Genomic DNA, 17983 nt, shown 5'->3' with positions numbered 1-17983 from the left:
GTCCCGCACCTCCACCCGGGATCCTCTCTGCCCCGCCCTCCAGCACGAGAAGACAACCAAACACTGCCTGTTCCCACCACCTGTTAGACCCTAGAGAGTCCGAAAGGGGTTTCGGTAGATCTAGCTACCGTGCACTTGTAGCAGCAGGCGCTACGTTAGGCACAGAAGCATGTTAAAACGATACACAGCCGCTTTACGGGAGTCATCAAAACAAACAGCATTTCTTTCACCCGCCCTACCTGTAAACAAGGACGGCACGGCGCCCGCCAGCAAGATCAGCTCCATGGGCAACGGCCGGCGGAGGCGGCGCTCCGCTCCCGCACGGCTCCCCAGGCCCTGGGCGCAACTCATCTCGAGCATCCGGGGCCGGCGCAAGGACCCGACGAGCAGACTGAACAGGAGGGCGCAAGATCTTCTTGACTTCAGCCTTTGCTTCCTTGGGTAGCTGGTCTAAATACGGGGATAGATCACACCACATCTGGCGATCATACCGTCCAAGAAAAGCCAAGGCAATGGCCGCTCTGACCAGGAGGCTGGACATGGAAGAAAACCTCTTTCCAACATTATCTAGCCGTCTTCCCTCTTTATCAGGTGGTGTGGTAAGAGGTGCCTCCGGATTTTTAGATTTTCTTTGGGCTGCTTGTGAAATTACAGAGTCCGGTTTCGGCTGGCTGACCAGACAAGCGGGGCTATCCTCTGGAACTTTGTATTTCTTTTCTAGACGTGGAAGCACAGGCATGACCGTTGCCGGCGACTTCATGACCTTTAACCCCTCATCCCAGACATGGCCCACTATTGGGATAGAGCGAAAAGACTTCCTATAAGGTTCTTTGAAGTCATATAGAAAACATTCCGATTGTACAGATGAAATGGGCAGATCAAAACGTTTAGAAGCTCTCTCCATTAAATTGTGAAACCCTCTGATATCAGCTGGAGGAGAATCTGCTGGATCAGGAGCTGGAGAGGCGGGATACGGAATAATGTAATCATCCCATTCCCTATCCGGGTCTGAGATTATTATAGTGCCCTGGTCATCATCCGATGAGTCGTCCTGGACAGTGACCACATTCTGTTGCAGTTCGGTTAGCTCCTGTACCGGAGTTTGAGGGCGCTGAGGTGCAACCGGATAAGGAGGTTGAGTTGGAGGCATTTGCCCAGTCTCTTGGCCGGAGGACTGAGACGGAAATCTAATCCTGTGGTCCAACAGCATGAATTGGAGGTCTGTAATGAGTGAGGATGGCATGCAGACCATGTCCTGCTGATACTGATCCTGGGACCTAGATTGCAGCACATATTGTTGTTGCTCCATATAATAGTCCTCAGAGTCCGAGTCCTGATACTTCACATGCCGTTGAGATGGGCTATCTGCATCACCATAAGGTCTGTCATCATCCTCTGAAAACTCCTCTATCAAAAGGAGTGCAGGAGGCAGGGGTGTTACTTTCCTTAGGGAAGTCATTTCCGGGGTAATGCAACGCCTCCTTATTGAAATTGCCATATTTTGAATCGCCGACGAGGTCGTAGACGGAGCCACCGGCGACGAAGATTAAACCGTCGACGATGAAAGGGCCTCCGTCGACGGGACCGTCGTCGAGACCGTCGTCAGTATTAGTTTGGAAGCTGTCGACATCGTCGCTGTCGACACTATTATCGTCGTCATCCTCGTCGACGAGGATGTAGTCATAGTAGACGTCGACGGCATAACAAAGGGTAACTCAGTCTGTGGCGTCGTCGTCTAAGTCATCATCGACGAACTCAATGGAGACAATGAAACTCTCGTCGACAGAGCCGAAGTCAATGCAGCTTGAATTTTCGAAGCAGTCGTAGACGGAGCTGATGTCATCGTCGAACAAATTTTCCTGTCAGCTTTCCCCTCAGGTGGGACAGAAGCTGTTTTTTTTTTTGTTTTCTGTTTATCAGAGGGTGGATAAGAAACAGAAGACCCATGGCTCGTCTTCTTACCCGATGCCACCTCAGTAACCAGTCCTCCCCTCTCCTTTACACCTCGGTGAGGAGATTTGATGGGACTATGCCTGTCAGACCTATCAGAGGTCTTTTGTAAGGCTTTGGCAGAGGGGTCTGAAGAAGTTGAAGGTGAAGACCTACCCCTTTTCTATGATCTCCTCGAAGATGTCGTAGAGGAGGCATCATCACTGTCACTTGAAACAGGATCTTTCCGTGACTTCAATTTTTGTAGCCAGGTGAGCAGACGTCCCTCACGGTCCTGCAAGGTTTTTGTAGAGAAGGTCCTACAAATCATGCAGTCAGTAGCCTTGTGGTACGGATACAAACAATAAATACAATCTTTATGTTTGTCCTCCACATAAAGCCTCTTTTTGGAGCAGGTGGCACAAGCCTTGAACAGAACCTTCTTTTCCTTATCAGACATAATCTAGATTTGAAGAGTTGAGATGACAAAGTAGTTGAAGAATAAAGAAAAACTGAGCAGAGCTCAGTGGAGACTCCCTTGCACAATGTGCGGTAGAAAATATGAGGCTCTGAGGCACTCTCAGGAAGGTTCTGTGGGGTGAGGCTGTTCTGATTGGCTGTTCAGTGTTTTTGGTCTCTTTAACAAAAAGAGGTGGATATGCTACAGAATGGGATGAGGCCTAGGCCTTGTTCTTTTTTTGCACCTCCTGCTATGGTATTTTTTATTTACATGGGACTCCCATTCCGACGACGGGGAATGATACAAGCTATGGGAATCTATGAAAGTTCCAATACTGGTGTAAGTTTGATATCGCAGCTTACAAAAAAACACTCAGTTAACTTGTGCCAATTTTGCTAAAAGTTAGGTGATCCAGCTCAAAGAAACAAGGTTTTGAGAAACTGACCAATTCTGCTATTTAGGAATAGTGGTTGCGCACACGTTCAAAAATTGAAACAATATAATATTGACTGTATAACAGAGGGCCTAACTAGATCTGTGTAAATCTGGAACACACTCCCCCTGTCCATTATGGAACGAGTGCCAGAACTGAGGATGGTGTTCTTGCCACCTAGCCTATAAGCCCTAAAGCACTCTTTAGACACGCTCCCAAGGATAGTGTTCGAGCACCTACATTCCTTACTAACGACTATGGTGTAGGCTGGAGGCAGGAGCAGAGTGTCCTGAAAAATTCTTCAATTACCTACGGAGTAGGGTGGGCTTGCACTGCCCTATATTTAGCATCCCTGTTGCAACATGCAGCACACTGGTTGTCACGTACCAGGAAGCCCGACTTCCTCTGACATGTTTAGGACACTGCAGGATTTTGGTGGTTTCCCACCTGTATAGGGCCATGATTGCTCCGACACAGCGGCCTTGCAATAGTAGCAGAGTGCTCCTCTGTTTCAGAAACTGTATTTTAGAGGAACATTGTATTTTTGGTGGGGTGGGTGGGGACAGTCATTGATAGGTCGCTGTCATTGCGCAGTCACTGTGTCAGAGTCTCAGCCCAGCTGATCCGGTTTACACTTGGCGAGGACGGATGTCCAACTTGTGACCAAGACGGGGACCTGCATTCACTTATCTTCAGGTAATGGGGAGATAGATCATCCAGTAGGGGATTCTTGGCAAAATACTAGTTAAGGAGCCGATAGTAGGAGTACATTATACCCAGTGCTTATATGCCAGCATATATACGCTGTCTTAGCACAATGGTGGAATCATTTATCCTTTTCACTGTTCTTATACTGCTAATCACTTTTATCTGCTTCTATCTATTAATCATTGCAGCACATATATTTTAAGAATCACAGTGGTTCAATAAATATTGAAATGCCCCTTTGTGTAGTTCTTGTGTACCTTTCTGCGTATGCACGAGTGACTAGAGGAAAAGGTTCCTTGGCAGTTCAAAGCTCCTTTGGAGTGCAGCAGCTGGAGTCTCACTTCTTCTTTCAAGGGGGAGCAAAGAACACTGGGAGAGTGACTGATTGGTCAACTTGGACAGCAGTCATGGCTTTTAGCAAAAAGGCCGACCTGGTCCTCAACACTAGTTTTTTCTGAGAAAAGGTGGTGTAAGACAGCTACACAGAGAGAACTTGGAGTTTACTCATGTGACGATTCAATGTTACTGCAATCGAGAACACTGTCTTCAGAGTCAGGAGATGTAGTGAACAGGTCTGCATTATTTTGAAGGGAGTAAAAGTGAAGATCAAACTTAGATCCCACTTTGGCATGACAAAGGGCTTGGGTTAAAATAGAGTCAAACATTTTAGAACCTCATTACAACAGGTGATTTCAACAGGGGCAGCTGATCTGACAAATGTAAAAAGACTGAAAGAGTTGGCAAGTTACCTTTAATAGTGGTCAATGGAAGTCCTTTCTGGGCCAGAGATAAAATAAACAAGACAGCCGACATTTCTTCTTGTAATGATTGGTCCATATTGCAAGGCTACAAACCTGTCCCAGCACCCAGGATAGACAGATGTGGCAGTGGGATGTCTGGCAGCAAGGATGACTGACAAACACAACTTCAAGAGGAGGATCAAACACAATCAAATACTACCGCTCACTCTACATAGATCAATGAGCTGACTGTGCGGGTTTAGGTGCAAGACCATGCTATGCTGCTGAGTGGGGCAGTCTCCGGGGTCTGCCTCTGATCCAACTGCAGTTAAGCAGTCACCACTATTGTTGAAGTCTCCTCCAAAACCTGGCTGGAATCAGACAGGTTCCACATGTGCTAGGTTTACTGAGACCAGATTCCACAACAGATATGCCATCTGGCATAGTAGAGGAGCAGTATGAAGGAGGCTAAGGAGTCTGATACTCACTCACACTGACACATAAGACCAAGTTCAAAACACTGGGATTATAGCCCTAATGTCCTGGACTAGTTGTGCTTGAGGAAAGACATAGAACCGCACCATATCCAGAATGTTTCTAATAAAAGGTAGCCTTTGGGAAGGAGTCAGATGTGACAATGGCATGTTGACAGTGAACCTCAATGAAGTCAGGATGTTTACTTTCATCTCAAATCAGTTTATTACTGACTGTGGAGAGCTTGCCTTAAACAGTCAGTTGTTGAAGCAGGAGAAAACTGGAATCCTCAACCTCCGAAGGTGGGCTGTGACAACAACCTTCACTTTTATGAACACCCAAGGGGCACCCTAGTAAGGCCGAAGAGAAGCACAGCAAACTGAACATCCCCCTGGCCTACCTTGAAGCTTTAGAAGAATCTGTGGGGCTGCAGAATAGGTAAATTAAAGTAGGCGATGCTGGAATGGCCTGGAAATCGGAAAGGTTCCACACGTTTGACTTCCAGTGGTACTTCTGTGACTTCTTTCAGAGTTTGGCTTCACACTCCTGGTTTGCCCAGGAATTAAAAAGGGCATTTTCCTGGCAATAGTTGGGTTTTATGCCCTGAACCCAAACACCAGAAGCATGCCTTGTGAGGGTCTGTAGCAGGTATCTTTTTGTGGCAGTTGCTACAGCCTACAGTTTTAGGATGGGACAGTTTCCCTGTACACTGATAAAAACTGCAGAATGTTAAGAAAAAACTAGTCAACTGATGAGGAAAAAGTTTGAAGCAACCTACAGATTTGTGTACGGAGGCATGTAAAGAAAGGACCCGGCATCGATGCGCGTGACTGGCATTTATATGTGGGTTCATTGTCACTTCTGGGGAGGACCAAAGTCTATTCATAGCTGTATGGTGCTATCTGCTGGCATGCAGGAGCACTATACAGCTGTTTAAATCTTCTGGATACAGTCTGGTATTAAATCGTCTGGATACAGTCTGGTACCTGAGGATATTCTAAAGGTGAGCAGCCTTCAATTAGAAGTATCAATTACAAAGCGCAGGTGACAAAATAAAGTACTTTTACAATATGGTTGTATGGTTATATATATATACACACTGCTACAGTGTGTAAAGTGACTGCTATCTATGCACTGATGGATAGGCATCTATTTATTTGCAGCAGTATGTTGCCCCATTATTTCTTTGTGTCTCAGTACAATCTTTTACAAACAACAATAATAGCCAATTGAAAAAAATACTTTTACAAAGGAATATGGCAAAAGCACAAAAATTGGCAGATCTAAGTAATTATTAAATTATCATCAATATCACACAGACCCCTAGGAAGGAACACCACAAGTTATATCAAATGATTTTTAAACATTCAGTAGGCTCATAAACACAGAAGAGTTGAAAGAAAAGCACAACTATGAAAATATATCAGTAGTTTGAAGCCTCCTAAAGTAATGCCTTGTATTCTTTTACTTCTTCCCAATTCGTTCTTCCAAATATTGTGAGGGCATAGCGGACATTCACATTAAATTTTTGCATTTGGTGGCTAACAATAAATTGATTGCCCTATAAAAAAGGGTGATAACCTCAGGCTTTTTAATCCTGCTTTATACTTTAAGCAAAAGTGTCAAACCTGGTGCGTGTGGAGACCGAACTGATCTACGTATTTGTAATACATAATAAACACTTGGATTCAGATCTTGCAGCCTGAGAGTGACATCTCTGTGAAACTTGCTTCTTAATAACACTCGCTCAGAATCTATGCTATTTAAATCTACTTCAGTTTAGACAACCCTTTCAAATGGTTACGAAGACCCAGGAAAATACAGCCACAGACGTTACATGTGTTAGTACACTGCTAAACCTGATAACATATACTAAACGCGCTAACTTTGCTGGACTCAATCAAAATATTGAGAACGTATAAGAGAAAAGCAACCACACAAGCCTAGGATGCTTGCAGGCCTGGTTCAAAGAATGATAAAGGCTATGATTATGTTAAAAAAATCTTTTTTTTAATTAAAGGAAACTTGCGACATAATTAAATCACAAAACTCCTGCCTTCTGTGTTACTTTGTGCATCAATGAACTCTGGAACCTCAGTATGTCCCAAATAAAGAGCACATAAATATTTATGAGTGTTTCCAACCTCTTTCTTTGGACGATCCGACACAAGGCTATCCTCGCCAACTGGGTAAGTATGGATTAGGATGAGTTCACATTTCTGAATCTGCATGAGACTAAGAAACAAAATGTTCATTTAGTATAGGATGTCAGCTTTTAAACAGTTATGCATACCGTACAGTTGTAAAACATTCATGAAGAATATAGATTTTCAATTACATGTTTGTACATTTTTTCATATAATACAGTGTGTCACAGTTAAGTTTCAGTCTGATGGTCAGTTTTTTTAAACCTGGGTGACATATGTTTCAATAATGGCTCATTCTATATGCATGTGTGCTTCTGCTCACCATCCAGTGCCCAATCTAACTTCTGTGCAACCAGTGACGCATTTTTCACAGCTGCTTTACACACTGAGCCCAACAGGCACGTACGCTGCTGCTCTTGCCTATCTTAAGGTTGCTCCAACAACTCACCGCCAATGCTATTAACAGTCTTCTTTACTGACCATTGTTCCAGACATATGACTCTTGTAATGACAGTTTGTCTACAATTTAGACTTCCATTATGGTTGTGTAGTGATATGTTGTGTCTGTGAATGCACAGGTTGAGTGGGCATGCTGTAGAATGTGGAGTGCGGATGCATGGAATGTTTGGTCTTTTTGTGCTGGGTGAAGTCTGGAAATTGATTGCAGCGAGGGGCGATGGGGCCCTACAAGGAGCTATCAGGTTGTGGCTGTAAAATAAGGTTTGAACATTAAATGAAGCACTTACTTCCTACCTGTTTGGCTCCAGTCTCTTGTATAAAGGCCATGTGCTTCAAATACATGATTTTGGCAATGAATTGTTAGAAAGGACCTGTGTGGAGATGCAGGAATCTAACGTCAGTTGGGAGCTCACCATGGCAGAGGAGGAGGCTTATCTAAAATGGAAAGAGGCCTTGTGGCCATAGAGGAGCAGTTGGGGGCCATCACTCTCAATTCAACCGGCAAGTTGAACCAATGTTGGCTGCCCAACAGCTGGAGCCTAGTGAGGAGGGAGGGCAAGGGAAAGAAGCCAGATGAACAGAGTAATGAGTCTAGAACATAAGGCAATGGACAGAGCTCCTGGCACTGTCGGAAAGTGCCCATTTTTGTATGGTCACCTCCACTTTTTGCTCCAAATGCTGATGGTTATGACTCTAATAGTGCACTGCCCAGACCAACGTGCATGTGCTCTCTCCGATACGATTATGCGGGTAGCTAGGGATGCAGCATGGTTTTGTGCCACCTTGGGCATTCCAAACAAACTACGGACAGCAGGCCTGCTTTACAGACTGCAGGAGCAGTGCAAACTGCTCAAATTCAACTGTGCCTTCACCATGTGCGGCACAGTCAAATGGACTGCCTGTAATATATGTCAGGCACGCCTAAGGTAGGCCTCCTCAGCACAGGAGGTAGAATGCAGTATATCAAAGGTGAGCCTATATGTCTCTATAGTGGTGTTCCCTATTGGAAACTACTATAAGTGTTAGCGGTTGGTATCAAACTATGCGCCTTCTCACCCCTGACATGAATCCCATCTCCTGGGTGACGTGGCGGCCTTAGCGGTTGCCCACCTGCTTGCCCCAGCATCACTCTGTTCTGGCTGACCAGAAAGCTCTTTCCCACGCCTGCTGCCACCCAGACACAAATCTGACCTTCTGTCAGGCAGTGTGATCACTCCCAGAAGTGAGAAACAATGGCTTGGGCAGGAAGGAGGTCACACTTCCCTTCTCCGTAGAAAACTAATGAAGCGGCACATCAAGTCGAGGAGCTTAAAAGCCTGCATTGCCTTTGATATCCATTAGGGATGGCTCCCAGTGGCGGAAACAGCCCTCATCCTGCCCAAGGCGCAATTGCACACGGGCAGGTGGGAAATTAGCTATGCAGGAAGGTGTACACCCTCCAGAAGGCTTGCCACACATCCAGGGTGAGCAGATTGGTCTGTAAACCGCAATTTGATTTCTGCAATCTTTAGGAGTGGCAAAAATGAGGGTCCTGGGTAGAAAAGTTGATCTACACCCCCAGATGTGGTCACCTCAAGGGCGGACTAGCTGAGGGACTAGTTGCCCACTGGCTATTAGCTCCCACACTCCTAACTCCCCTAAATCTAGGATTTAAGGGACCCCTTTGACACCATAACCTCAGATCTGAACAACTTGCATCAAAGAAGGGCCAGGAAACCCATGTCACCAACAACAGGACTTTGTCCACATCACCAAAGCAAAAGAGGGATACTTAGTCCCTGTGGTAACAGACTTGGAACTGAGTGAACGACCCTCGTCCTTGGCTAAAATTTGGCACTCCCGATGAGAGGGAACCCTGGGGAGGCTAAAAGCACCCTCAGACTACCCTAGACTAGCAGAACTAGCCCCTGCAAACTGAAGGTAAAAATGCTTGCTGGATCCCAAAAAAAACGCTGGACATCGCAGTGAAGTTCCAAGTGCTTACGGCTCCCAAGGCATGTTGGGCACCAATCTGGTAACCAACTCCCACACTAGACTCTCCATCTATAGGAAACACTGTGCAACCATCATCTGACATCAGCAGCTGTGTATCTCTTGCGTTTTTGCATTCTGTTTCTTGCAGCACCATGTAAGCTGGTAAAATCAGCACCACGGTGGCTCCCGTTCTCCACCAAGGACAGCCAGGACAACCTTGCACCCGGACTCCACCTCGTGGACTGGTCCAGGAGCCCACATGACCGTAACCCTGTAAGGGTTCCACATAACACGACTGCATGTGACAGATTGTCACTAGTGATTTTTCCCATTGACCGCAGGTTACTTTTTTTATGTACTATTCTGCACTGATTCAATATTGCTTCAAAAATCTATAACTTCATTATATGTATGCTATTCCGTTAATTTCGGTTTTAAATTAAGATAAAAATACACTCTATTTTTATAAATTGGTGACAGATCTCTTTCAAGTTGGGTCAATTACTTAGAGTACATGTTGGTACTCTGAAATGCTTAACAAATGCTCCGTACAGCCTGACTGCTCTATGGCACGCTAGCAGGATTGAGCTAAGAATTTATTAGTGTGAATCCAAGGACCATTTCTTTCGGCAGTGTGATAGTATTACATGGTGAAGTCTAACCCTCATACCACATAATGCTCCACTTTCCTACAGGCACTTATTGAGGAGAAAAGAAGTGCGCCTTACAATAGTACGTCAGCAAAAGCTAAAGAACAGGAGTAATAAAAGTGCTGTATCACCGTCAGATGGAAAAGAGAAAAAGACGGTACAGAACTGGAGGAGTGTCTGTTGCTCATGTATCTGTATCAAATGAGGTTTGGCAGTGCTGGCCTTCAGAGCTATTTATTTAAGTTGAATTGTGCACTAAAATCCCAACAAAGGCGATGTCAGTTTACATGAAGGAGCAATTCTTTTTTGAAAGACTGCCAGTGCTAGCTTTGTCCATTTCAGAGAAGATGCTCATGGCATTACACACTATGGAAGTACATCAGATAAGCCAGCTGGCTGTCCTGTGAGAGCTGGCTTAAAGGTGCCCAGCGCACGTCAACAGAAATGACGATGCGCCTCTCCTGTGTGTGCTCATTTAAAGGTGTCCATCAGAGGTCACCAGACATGGCAGCACAGCTCCTGTGAGCATCAAGGTTAAGGCAATGTGCAGCATCTGGAAGAGATGTCTCAGCCTGCGCTTGTGCGAGTGAATATAAGCATTCAGCTCGTTTTTTGGCAGTGGGACCTGTAGGAAATGGGGGTTACCCAAATCTTCAAGGGGGTAGCATGGCATCAAGCGGGCAGGCCAAACTCCAAGGACATGTGAAGCATTCACGCAGTATCCACAGACAACACACCAGGCACACTACAAAAGAGACGCAACTCCACCTTTGGTTGGAAAAGAAGATGTTTAGTGATATCTCCAACCTGTAAGGTAAAAAGGAAAAATACACTGGTAATCACATCAAGGCGCCAACTGGCACCCAAACCAAGTACTACAGTGGGGGATTATTTACATGGGACGAAAAGGGTTGAGTCCATAGTCCATAGCTGAAATATCAAAAGGTTAGCATTTAGTACATAACATCAATGACATCTATGTAAGGGACAAATTCCCTTGGCGTGTTCGCCCATTAAAACTGCAATCAAACATTAGGGGTAAGAACCCAAAATAGCTGGCATTGGAGACTCCTGCAAAAAGAATAGGAATCACCTGGCATTAACATTAGGCCGGAACACCTATAATAAACATTAGGTTTCTTCCCCCCTCCACCTAGGGAATTATGCGTCAGGCAGGGCCAACTCAGGCCTTCATCCTCGGTAGCGGCTGTAATTACAACAGGCAGCATCCTGCATAACCCCTGTAAGGAAAGACATCATGGCATACCAGCATCCACTAGCAGGCGGGTATAACCATAGGACTATTAAGCCACCTTCGCAAGCTCTACCGGGCATACAGAACCCCAGTGCTATAGCCTTAGGGAAAAGACCTGGGGAACATGACTCCTTAGCCCCCAACCTGCAACACAAACATCAGGTAGTGCATTGGCATTAATAACATTTGAACCAGGCTTGAATCCCACTGCACTTGGGCATCAATCCCCTAGCTTAGGCGTAACACTGGGCATGTCATCACAGCACATTATCATTGGTCCCCCATCACCATAAATGCATGGGTCTTATCATACCAGCAGGGGACACATTACCAAAGCTGCATTGCCATAGGGCACCATCACCTGCGATGTAAACAAAGGGGGCGGTTCAGCAGGGGTAGAAGCACAACCCAACTTCCCAAATAGACAAGTCCACTGTAGGGACAATTAGTCTCGGCCGACTACTCACAGCGGGGAGTCCCTCCGGGTCCTCGGGGGGGGGGGTGTTACCCAGTTTCCAACAGAAGAGGGGTGGGGCGAGCACCGACCCTGTGCCCCGTTGCCCTCTCCACCCTCTTCAGATGCCCCACTCACCGGCTGCTCCCGGGGATGTCCTGTGGGCTGTGGGCTCTCCTCCCGCTGCTGGCTCCTTTCTCAAGGAGGCAGGTCAGGAGACTCTTTGTGCTCTTCTCCGGTAAGCTCGGACCATTAAGCAAGATGAGGGGAGGGGCAGGCACCGACTCGCACCTCGACGCCCCCTCCCTCTCGCTCCATTATGGGTGGGCACAGCGGGACTTCCCTCCGGGGCTTCGCCACACCACCCCCGGTCTCTTTATTTCAAAGCTGGCCCTTTTCAAAGGGGGCTGGTCAGGAGAGGCCTGCGCAGCTCTGGCGCTCTTCTCGGGGCCTCTCAGGCCTAACGCGGCCTTCCTGGGGCTGCCGGCTCCTTTGGGGGCGGGGGCCTAGTGCGAGGGAGGCTCCCTCGCAACTCCTTCACCATAGCGGGCAGCTGTCGCTCTTCGCGCGGGGCTCCTCTCTTCACGAGAGCCCCGCCGACACCGGCGCTCTTCCTCCTTCCTCCCGGGCCCCTCCCTCTGGCCCGGGGCACTCACCGGCGGGGTGGCCTCCCGCTCCGGTCTTCGCGCTGGCAGTCGAGAAGGCGGGCCAGGCACCGATCCTGTGCCTCGAGGTCCCCGCCTCCTCCTCACAAAAGCCGGGCCCCTTCTCTAGTTGCCGTTTTAATCAGGACTCCCACTTCACCACGGGAGTCCCGGAACACCTCCGTTGGCTTCGCCCGGGTTCCCTCAGCCTCACGGGAACCCGGGGCTTCTTCGGCAGCTTCCGCGGGCTTCTTCCTGCTGCCTGACTGGGCAACCAATCCGTGCGCGGCAAGGACGGGGGCGCAGCCAATGACGCGGCCGGGCGCCCCCGGACGGCTTCAGGGCCCAGCGCGGCCCTCACTTCACATCGGCGGCCCTCTCCTGGCACCGGGGGCCGCCGCGACGATGCCAAACACGGCGGGAGTTCAATAATGGCAGCGCCGGGCTGCGGCGGTGACTTCCGGCGATAACCCACCGGCGCAAGGCCGCGCGACCACTCCTCGGGCTGCGGCGGTGAGGACGGCGCAATAAGGGGAAGGCTCCCTTCTGTTTAATTATTCCTTCAGCGGCAAGCGCGCCAAAACAAGGGTAGGCTCCTCTAACGCTGTGCGCTAGACACAGTTCCCTCAGGCCACACGGCGCTATTCGCAGCGCACTGCTCCTCCCTTTGCCCACAGCTCTCAGGGCCAACAGCACTTCAGGAGCCACACCAGCCTCTGCGCTTCTCTCCCCACAGCGCTTGGCACACAGTCCAGGGGCAGGTTAACTGAGGCAGGTCAGCGGGACACAGTTCCTCGGGGGTACAATCCTCCCCGGGCAGCTCCTCCCAGTCCAGCGCTTCCACAGGGGCCACAATTTCCCAAGGGGGGACAGTACCAGTACAGACCCTCAGGGGCCCCTTCCTCACCTCCTGGGTGCTCCTTTCGCGCTGTGCTGGGGTGATTCACAGTCCCTTATAGTGACAGGGTCCTGGGTGGGCCCTCATAATTCAGGGGCCCAGGGGACAGCAGATAGGGGGGTTTTTAGGGGTACAGGGCCCAGCTCACAGGTTCATGTGGCGGTAACACCTCGCAGCAGGTCCCCTCTCTGTCCTGTCCCAGCGCTGACTGACCCTCTGGTGACACTTCCCCCTATTTATATCCTCCTCCCAGGCAGTGCCAGGACCTTCTAGAATGTTGGCACATCTAGCCTAAACTGGTTCTAGGGGAGGGGGTGAGCACCCTGGGTGCCAGGCTTTCCCTCCAAAAGTTAGGGGTTGCTGGGTATTAATGACTAGACCGCCAACCTAGCGCAGTCAGGTGGCACTACCCAGGGCCATGGCATCCATTTTAAAATCACATTACATTTCAGTCAGGTACATTTTTAAAATGGGGGATATTTTCTGTACACCATTTAACATCATGTAATTTTACATTTTCAACAAGGTGTCTCACACCACTCATGGCCTATACAGGTTTAATCCCATGGGGGAGACATCCTAGGTAAGGGGGTCAAAAGCGAAACATTTTGGGGGAAAAAGGCCAAGTCCAACACGGCTCCCCCCCAGCCAAAAGCCAGGGTAGACCGATCAATGCCTTGATGGGCTTCCCTGCTTGGGGCGGAAAAAGGTGGACGCAGGCCTGCAACTACAGGAGTACCTGCAGTCTCTCCTCCACTCTGGAACCCAATGGTTCTCTTTCGCAACCCTCCCTTCACCAACAGAACCACCCCACTGGTGTTCCCTAGTGGGATGTTTCTCCTTCCTAGAATGGGAGGCTCTAGCCTCAGGCTTGGAATTCTCTTGAACCACTCTCCTCTCTCCAAATTTCCACTGGTCCACCCACCTGGGGTCTACACCCTCAGACTGACCAGCCCTTAGGGGCGAGGCTCTCCTCCCCCTACTTCTCCTCCTAGGGTTCCTCCATCTCCTACGCCTGGGGACACCCTCACACAACCACTCTCTCCCCAACCTGGAGTCGAAACCCACAGGCTGAACCGGTGACAGGGGCGAGTCCTCCCTCTCCCTGCACCCCCTCCCAGAGTTCCGCACCCTCCTACCCGGAGAAGTACCCCTGGGAGTCACTTCCGTGGGGACTCTGGTTACAGATGTCCCTCCCACCAGGGCAGGCAACTCCTGTCCCTGGCCACCCAACCCGGGATCTGCGCCCTGTGGCTGAGCTGGTGACAGAGAAGAGACCTTCCTCCCTCTGCACCCCCTCCCAGAGTTCCGCACCCTCCCACTGGGAGTGGTACCCCTGGGAGTCAATTTGGTAGGGCCCCGAATTACGGGTACCCCACCTTCCAGGTCAGGCAACCCCTGAACCTGGAACCCCAGTCCAGATCTAGACCCTGTGACTGGTCAGACCCCCGAACCACTGGAGCTCTGATTATTGATGCTCCGGGTTCTCCTGACATAAGGGGATCCCTCCCTCTGGATGACACATCGGGGCAGCCTAGCCTCCCAAGCTGGGGTTCTCTTAAAGAACACTCCAGGCCCGGTGGCCGCAGCTGGGGCACCTTGGGACACCTCCCCGTCTCACTCCCTTCAGGATCACTCCCCTCAGCCTTCCCAGACGCTCTGGCATTTACCCAGAGGTCGGCCTCCCGTGCAAGTTCCCTGGGGTCTGAGAACCCGCACTGCAACAGATGGTGACGCAGTCTTGGGAAACAACTCCTCAGCATGTGCTCCCGGATAACGGCATGGCACAGCCCTTCCCAATCCTCCACTGCTCTCCTCACCACCCAATCCTCCAGTACAGTCCAACACTCCTCCTCAAACTCTCCCCAGGACTGATGGGACAGCTTTCCCCTGCCCCTGAACACTAACCCGTCCTCCTCTTCCGGGGAATCAGGCACGGTCTCCTGGGCTTCGGGAGTGGGACTCCTTGCACTGGACCTACACTCGCTGCCACCACTGGATCCCACCCTCCTCGGTGAATCCAGACTCCTAAAACCACTCTCAGGGGACAACCTACCCACCTGAGCTGATCTCTCTCTGGCGAAGGCCCTCTCCGCCTCCGCCATCCTCTCCTGCGCTAGGACTTTTTCAGTCTCTAGTCGCTGCTCTTCTACCTTCAGCTGCGCTAAGCCCTCGGCATGCCTGAGCTTTGCCAGCGCCAGCTGATACTCCCTCTCTTCTCTCCTATCTACCCACTCTTCTGGGGACAGGGAAAGGGATGGGGCAGTGCCCCCGGGACTGGACCCAGTGCGAGACTCCCTATCTTTGGTGTCCTCCACAGCTACTGGCATCTCCGCCCTCTCAAACTCTTCCTCCTCCTCATCGGAATAACTACCTCCCAGGGTTCTGGATGGGGAGCCCTCTCTCTGGTCTCTAACCCACTGACCCTTTAAAACCTCGGGGGGTAGTCAGACAAGTCCCCATCAATCTCTAAGGGCTCTCCCCTCTTGAGGGCCTCATAGAAAAACAGGTTCCTCCTAATGTTCCCTACTGGGGGTATCCCTCTCTCCAGGAGGAAGTCTATCACCTCCTGTTCGGTGTACTCCATCAGTTCCACTTCCTGGTAGATCAACCCCATCGTGGCGAGGTACACCCGGGACACACCCTCTCAGTGGAACAAGGGGACACAGTTGTCAAACACTTTCAGGAGGAAGCAATTTAGCAAACAACAATAATCCCCACAAAAAGGCTGTGATTACCTCCAAGCTCTATTTGCAGTGTAACCCGTGGCCGCTGTGGTACTGCGCAAACACAAGTCCTATCCCACCGCTTGCCACCAATGTAGGAAATGGGGGTTACCCAAATCTTCAAGGGGGTAGCATGGCATCAAGCGGGCAGGCCAAACTCCAAGGACATGTGAAGCATTCACGCAGTATCCACAGACAACACACCAGGCACACTACAAAAGAGACGCAACTCCACCTTTGGTTGGAAAAGAAGATGTTTAGTGATATCTCCAACCTGTAAGGTAAAAAGGAAAAATACACTGGTAATCACATCAAGGCGCCAACTGGCACCCAAACCAAGTACTACAGTGGGGGATTATTTACATGGGACGAAAAGGGTTGAGTCCGTAGTCCATAGCTGAAATATCAAAAGGTTAGCATTTAGTACATAACATCAATGACATCTATGTAAGGGACAAATTCCCTTGGCGTGTTCGCCCATTAAACCTGCAATCAAACATTAGGGGTAAGAACCCAAAATAGCTGGCATTGGCGACTCCTGCAAAAAGAATAGGAATCACCTGGTCATTAACATTAGGCCGGAACACCTATAATAAACATTAGGTTTCTTCCCCCCTCCACCTAGGGAATTATGCGTCAGGCAGGGCCAACTCAGGCCTTCATCCTCAGTAGCGGCTGTAATTACAACAGGCAGCATCCTGCATAACCCCTGTAAGGAAAGACATCATGGCATACCAGCATCCACTAGCAGGCGGGTATAACCATAGGACTATTAAGCCACCTTCGCAAGCTCTACCGGGCATACAGAACCCCAGTGCTATAGCCTTAGGGAAAAGACCTGGGGAACATGACTCCTTAGCCCCCAACCTGCAACACAAACATCAGGTAGTGCATTGGCATTAATAACATTTGAACCAGGCTTGAATCCCACTGCACTTGGGCATCAATCCCCTAGCTTAGGCGTAACACTGGGCATGTCATCACAGCACATTATCATTGGTCCCCCATCACCATAAATGCATGGGTCTTATCATACCAGCAGGGGACACATTACCAAAGCTGCATTGCCATAGGGCACCATCACCTGCGATGTAAACAAAGGGGGCGGTTCAGCAGGGGTAGAAGCACAACCCAACTTCCCAAATAGACAAGTCCACTGTAGGGACAATTAGTCTCGGCCGACTACTCACAGCGGGGAGTCCCTCCGGGTCCTCGGGGGGGGGGGGTGTTACCCAGTTTCCAACAGAAGAGGGGTGGGGCGAGCACCGACCCTGTGCCCAGTTGCCCTCTCCACCCTCTTCAGATGCCCCACTCACCGACTGCTCCCGGGGATGTCCTGTGGGCTCTCCTCCCGCTGCTGGCTCCTTTCTCAAGGAGGCCGGTCAGGAGACTCTTTGTGCTCTTCTCCGGTAAGCTCGGACCATTAAGCAAGATGAGGGGAGGGGCAAGCACCGACTCGCACCTCGACGCCCCCTCCCTCTCGCTCCATTATGGGTGGGCACAGCGGGACTTCCCTCCGGGGCTTCGCCACACCACCCCCGGTCTCTTTATTTCAAAGCTGGCCCTTTTCAAAGGGGGCTGGTCAGGAGAGGCCTGCGCAGCTCTGGCGCTCTTCTCGGGGCCTCTCAGGCCTAACGCGGCCTTCCTGGGGCTGCCAGCTCCTTTGGGGGCGGGGGCCTAGTGCGAGGGAGGCTCCCTCGCAGCTCCTTCACCATAGCGGGCAGCTGTCGCTCTTCGCGCGGGGCTCCTCTCTTCACGAGAGCCCCGCCGACACCGGCGCTCTTCCTCCTTCCTACCGGGCCCCTCCCTCTGGCCCGGGGCACTCACCGGCGGGGTGGCCTCCCGCTCCGGTCTTCGCGCTGGCAGTTGAGGAGGCGGGCCAGGCACTGATCCTGTGCCTCGAGGTCCCCGCCTCCTCCTCACAAAAGCCGGGCCCCTTCTCTAGTTGCCGTTTCAATCGGGACTCCCACTTCACCACGGGAGTCCCGGAACACCTCCGTTGGCTTCGCCCGGGTTCCCTCAGCCTCACGGG

The 17983-nt window shown here is 50.2% G+C and overlaps 1 protein-coding gene across 1 annotated transcript in view; it reads right to left on the bottom strand.

Moving 5' to 3' along the window:
• INTS13 (integrator complex subunit 13) overlaps positions 1–17983 on the bottom strand; it is a 397661-nt gene that overhangs the window by 307271 nt on the left and 72407 nt on the right. The window contains exon 6 of the mRNA XM_086920218.1: positions 6889–6979. Coding sequence (XP_086776344.1) covers positions 6889–6979 — 91 coding nt within the window. The remainder of the gene's footprint in view (positions 1–6888; positions 6980–17983) is intronic.

This window comes from Lissotriton vulgaris, chromosome 1_1 (genome assembly GCF_964263255.1).
Source record: "Lissotriton vulgaris chromosome 1_1, aLisVul1.2, whole genome shotgun sequence".
NCBI classification, from domain to species: Eukaryota; Metazoa; Chordata; class Amphibia; order Caudata; family Salamandridae; genus Lissotriton; species Lissotriton vulgaris.
Note: the sequence above shows the minus strand (reverse complement) of the source record. Positions and strands in the feature narration are given on the sequence as shown.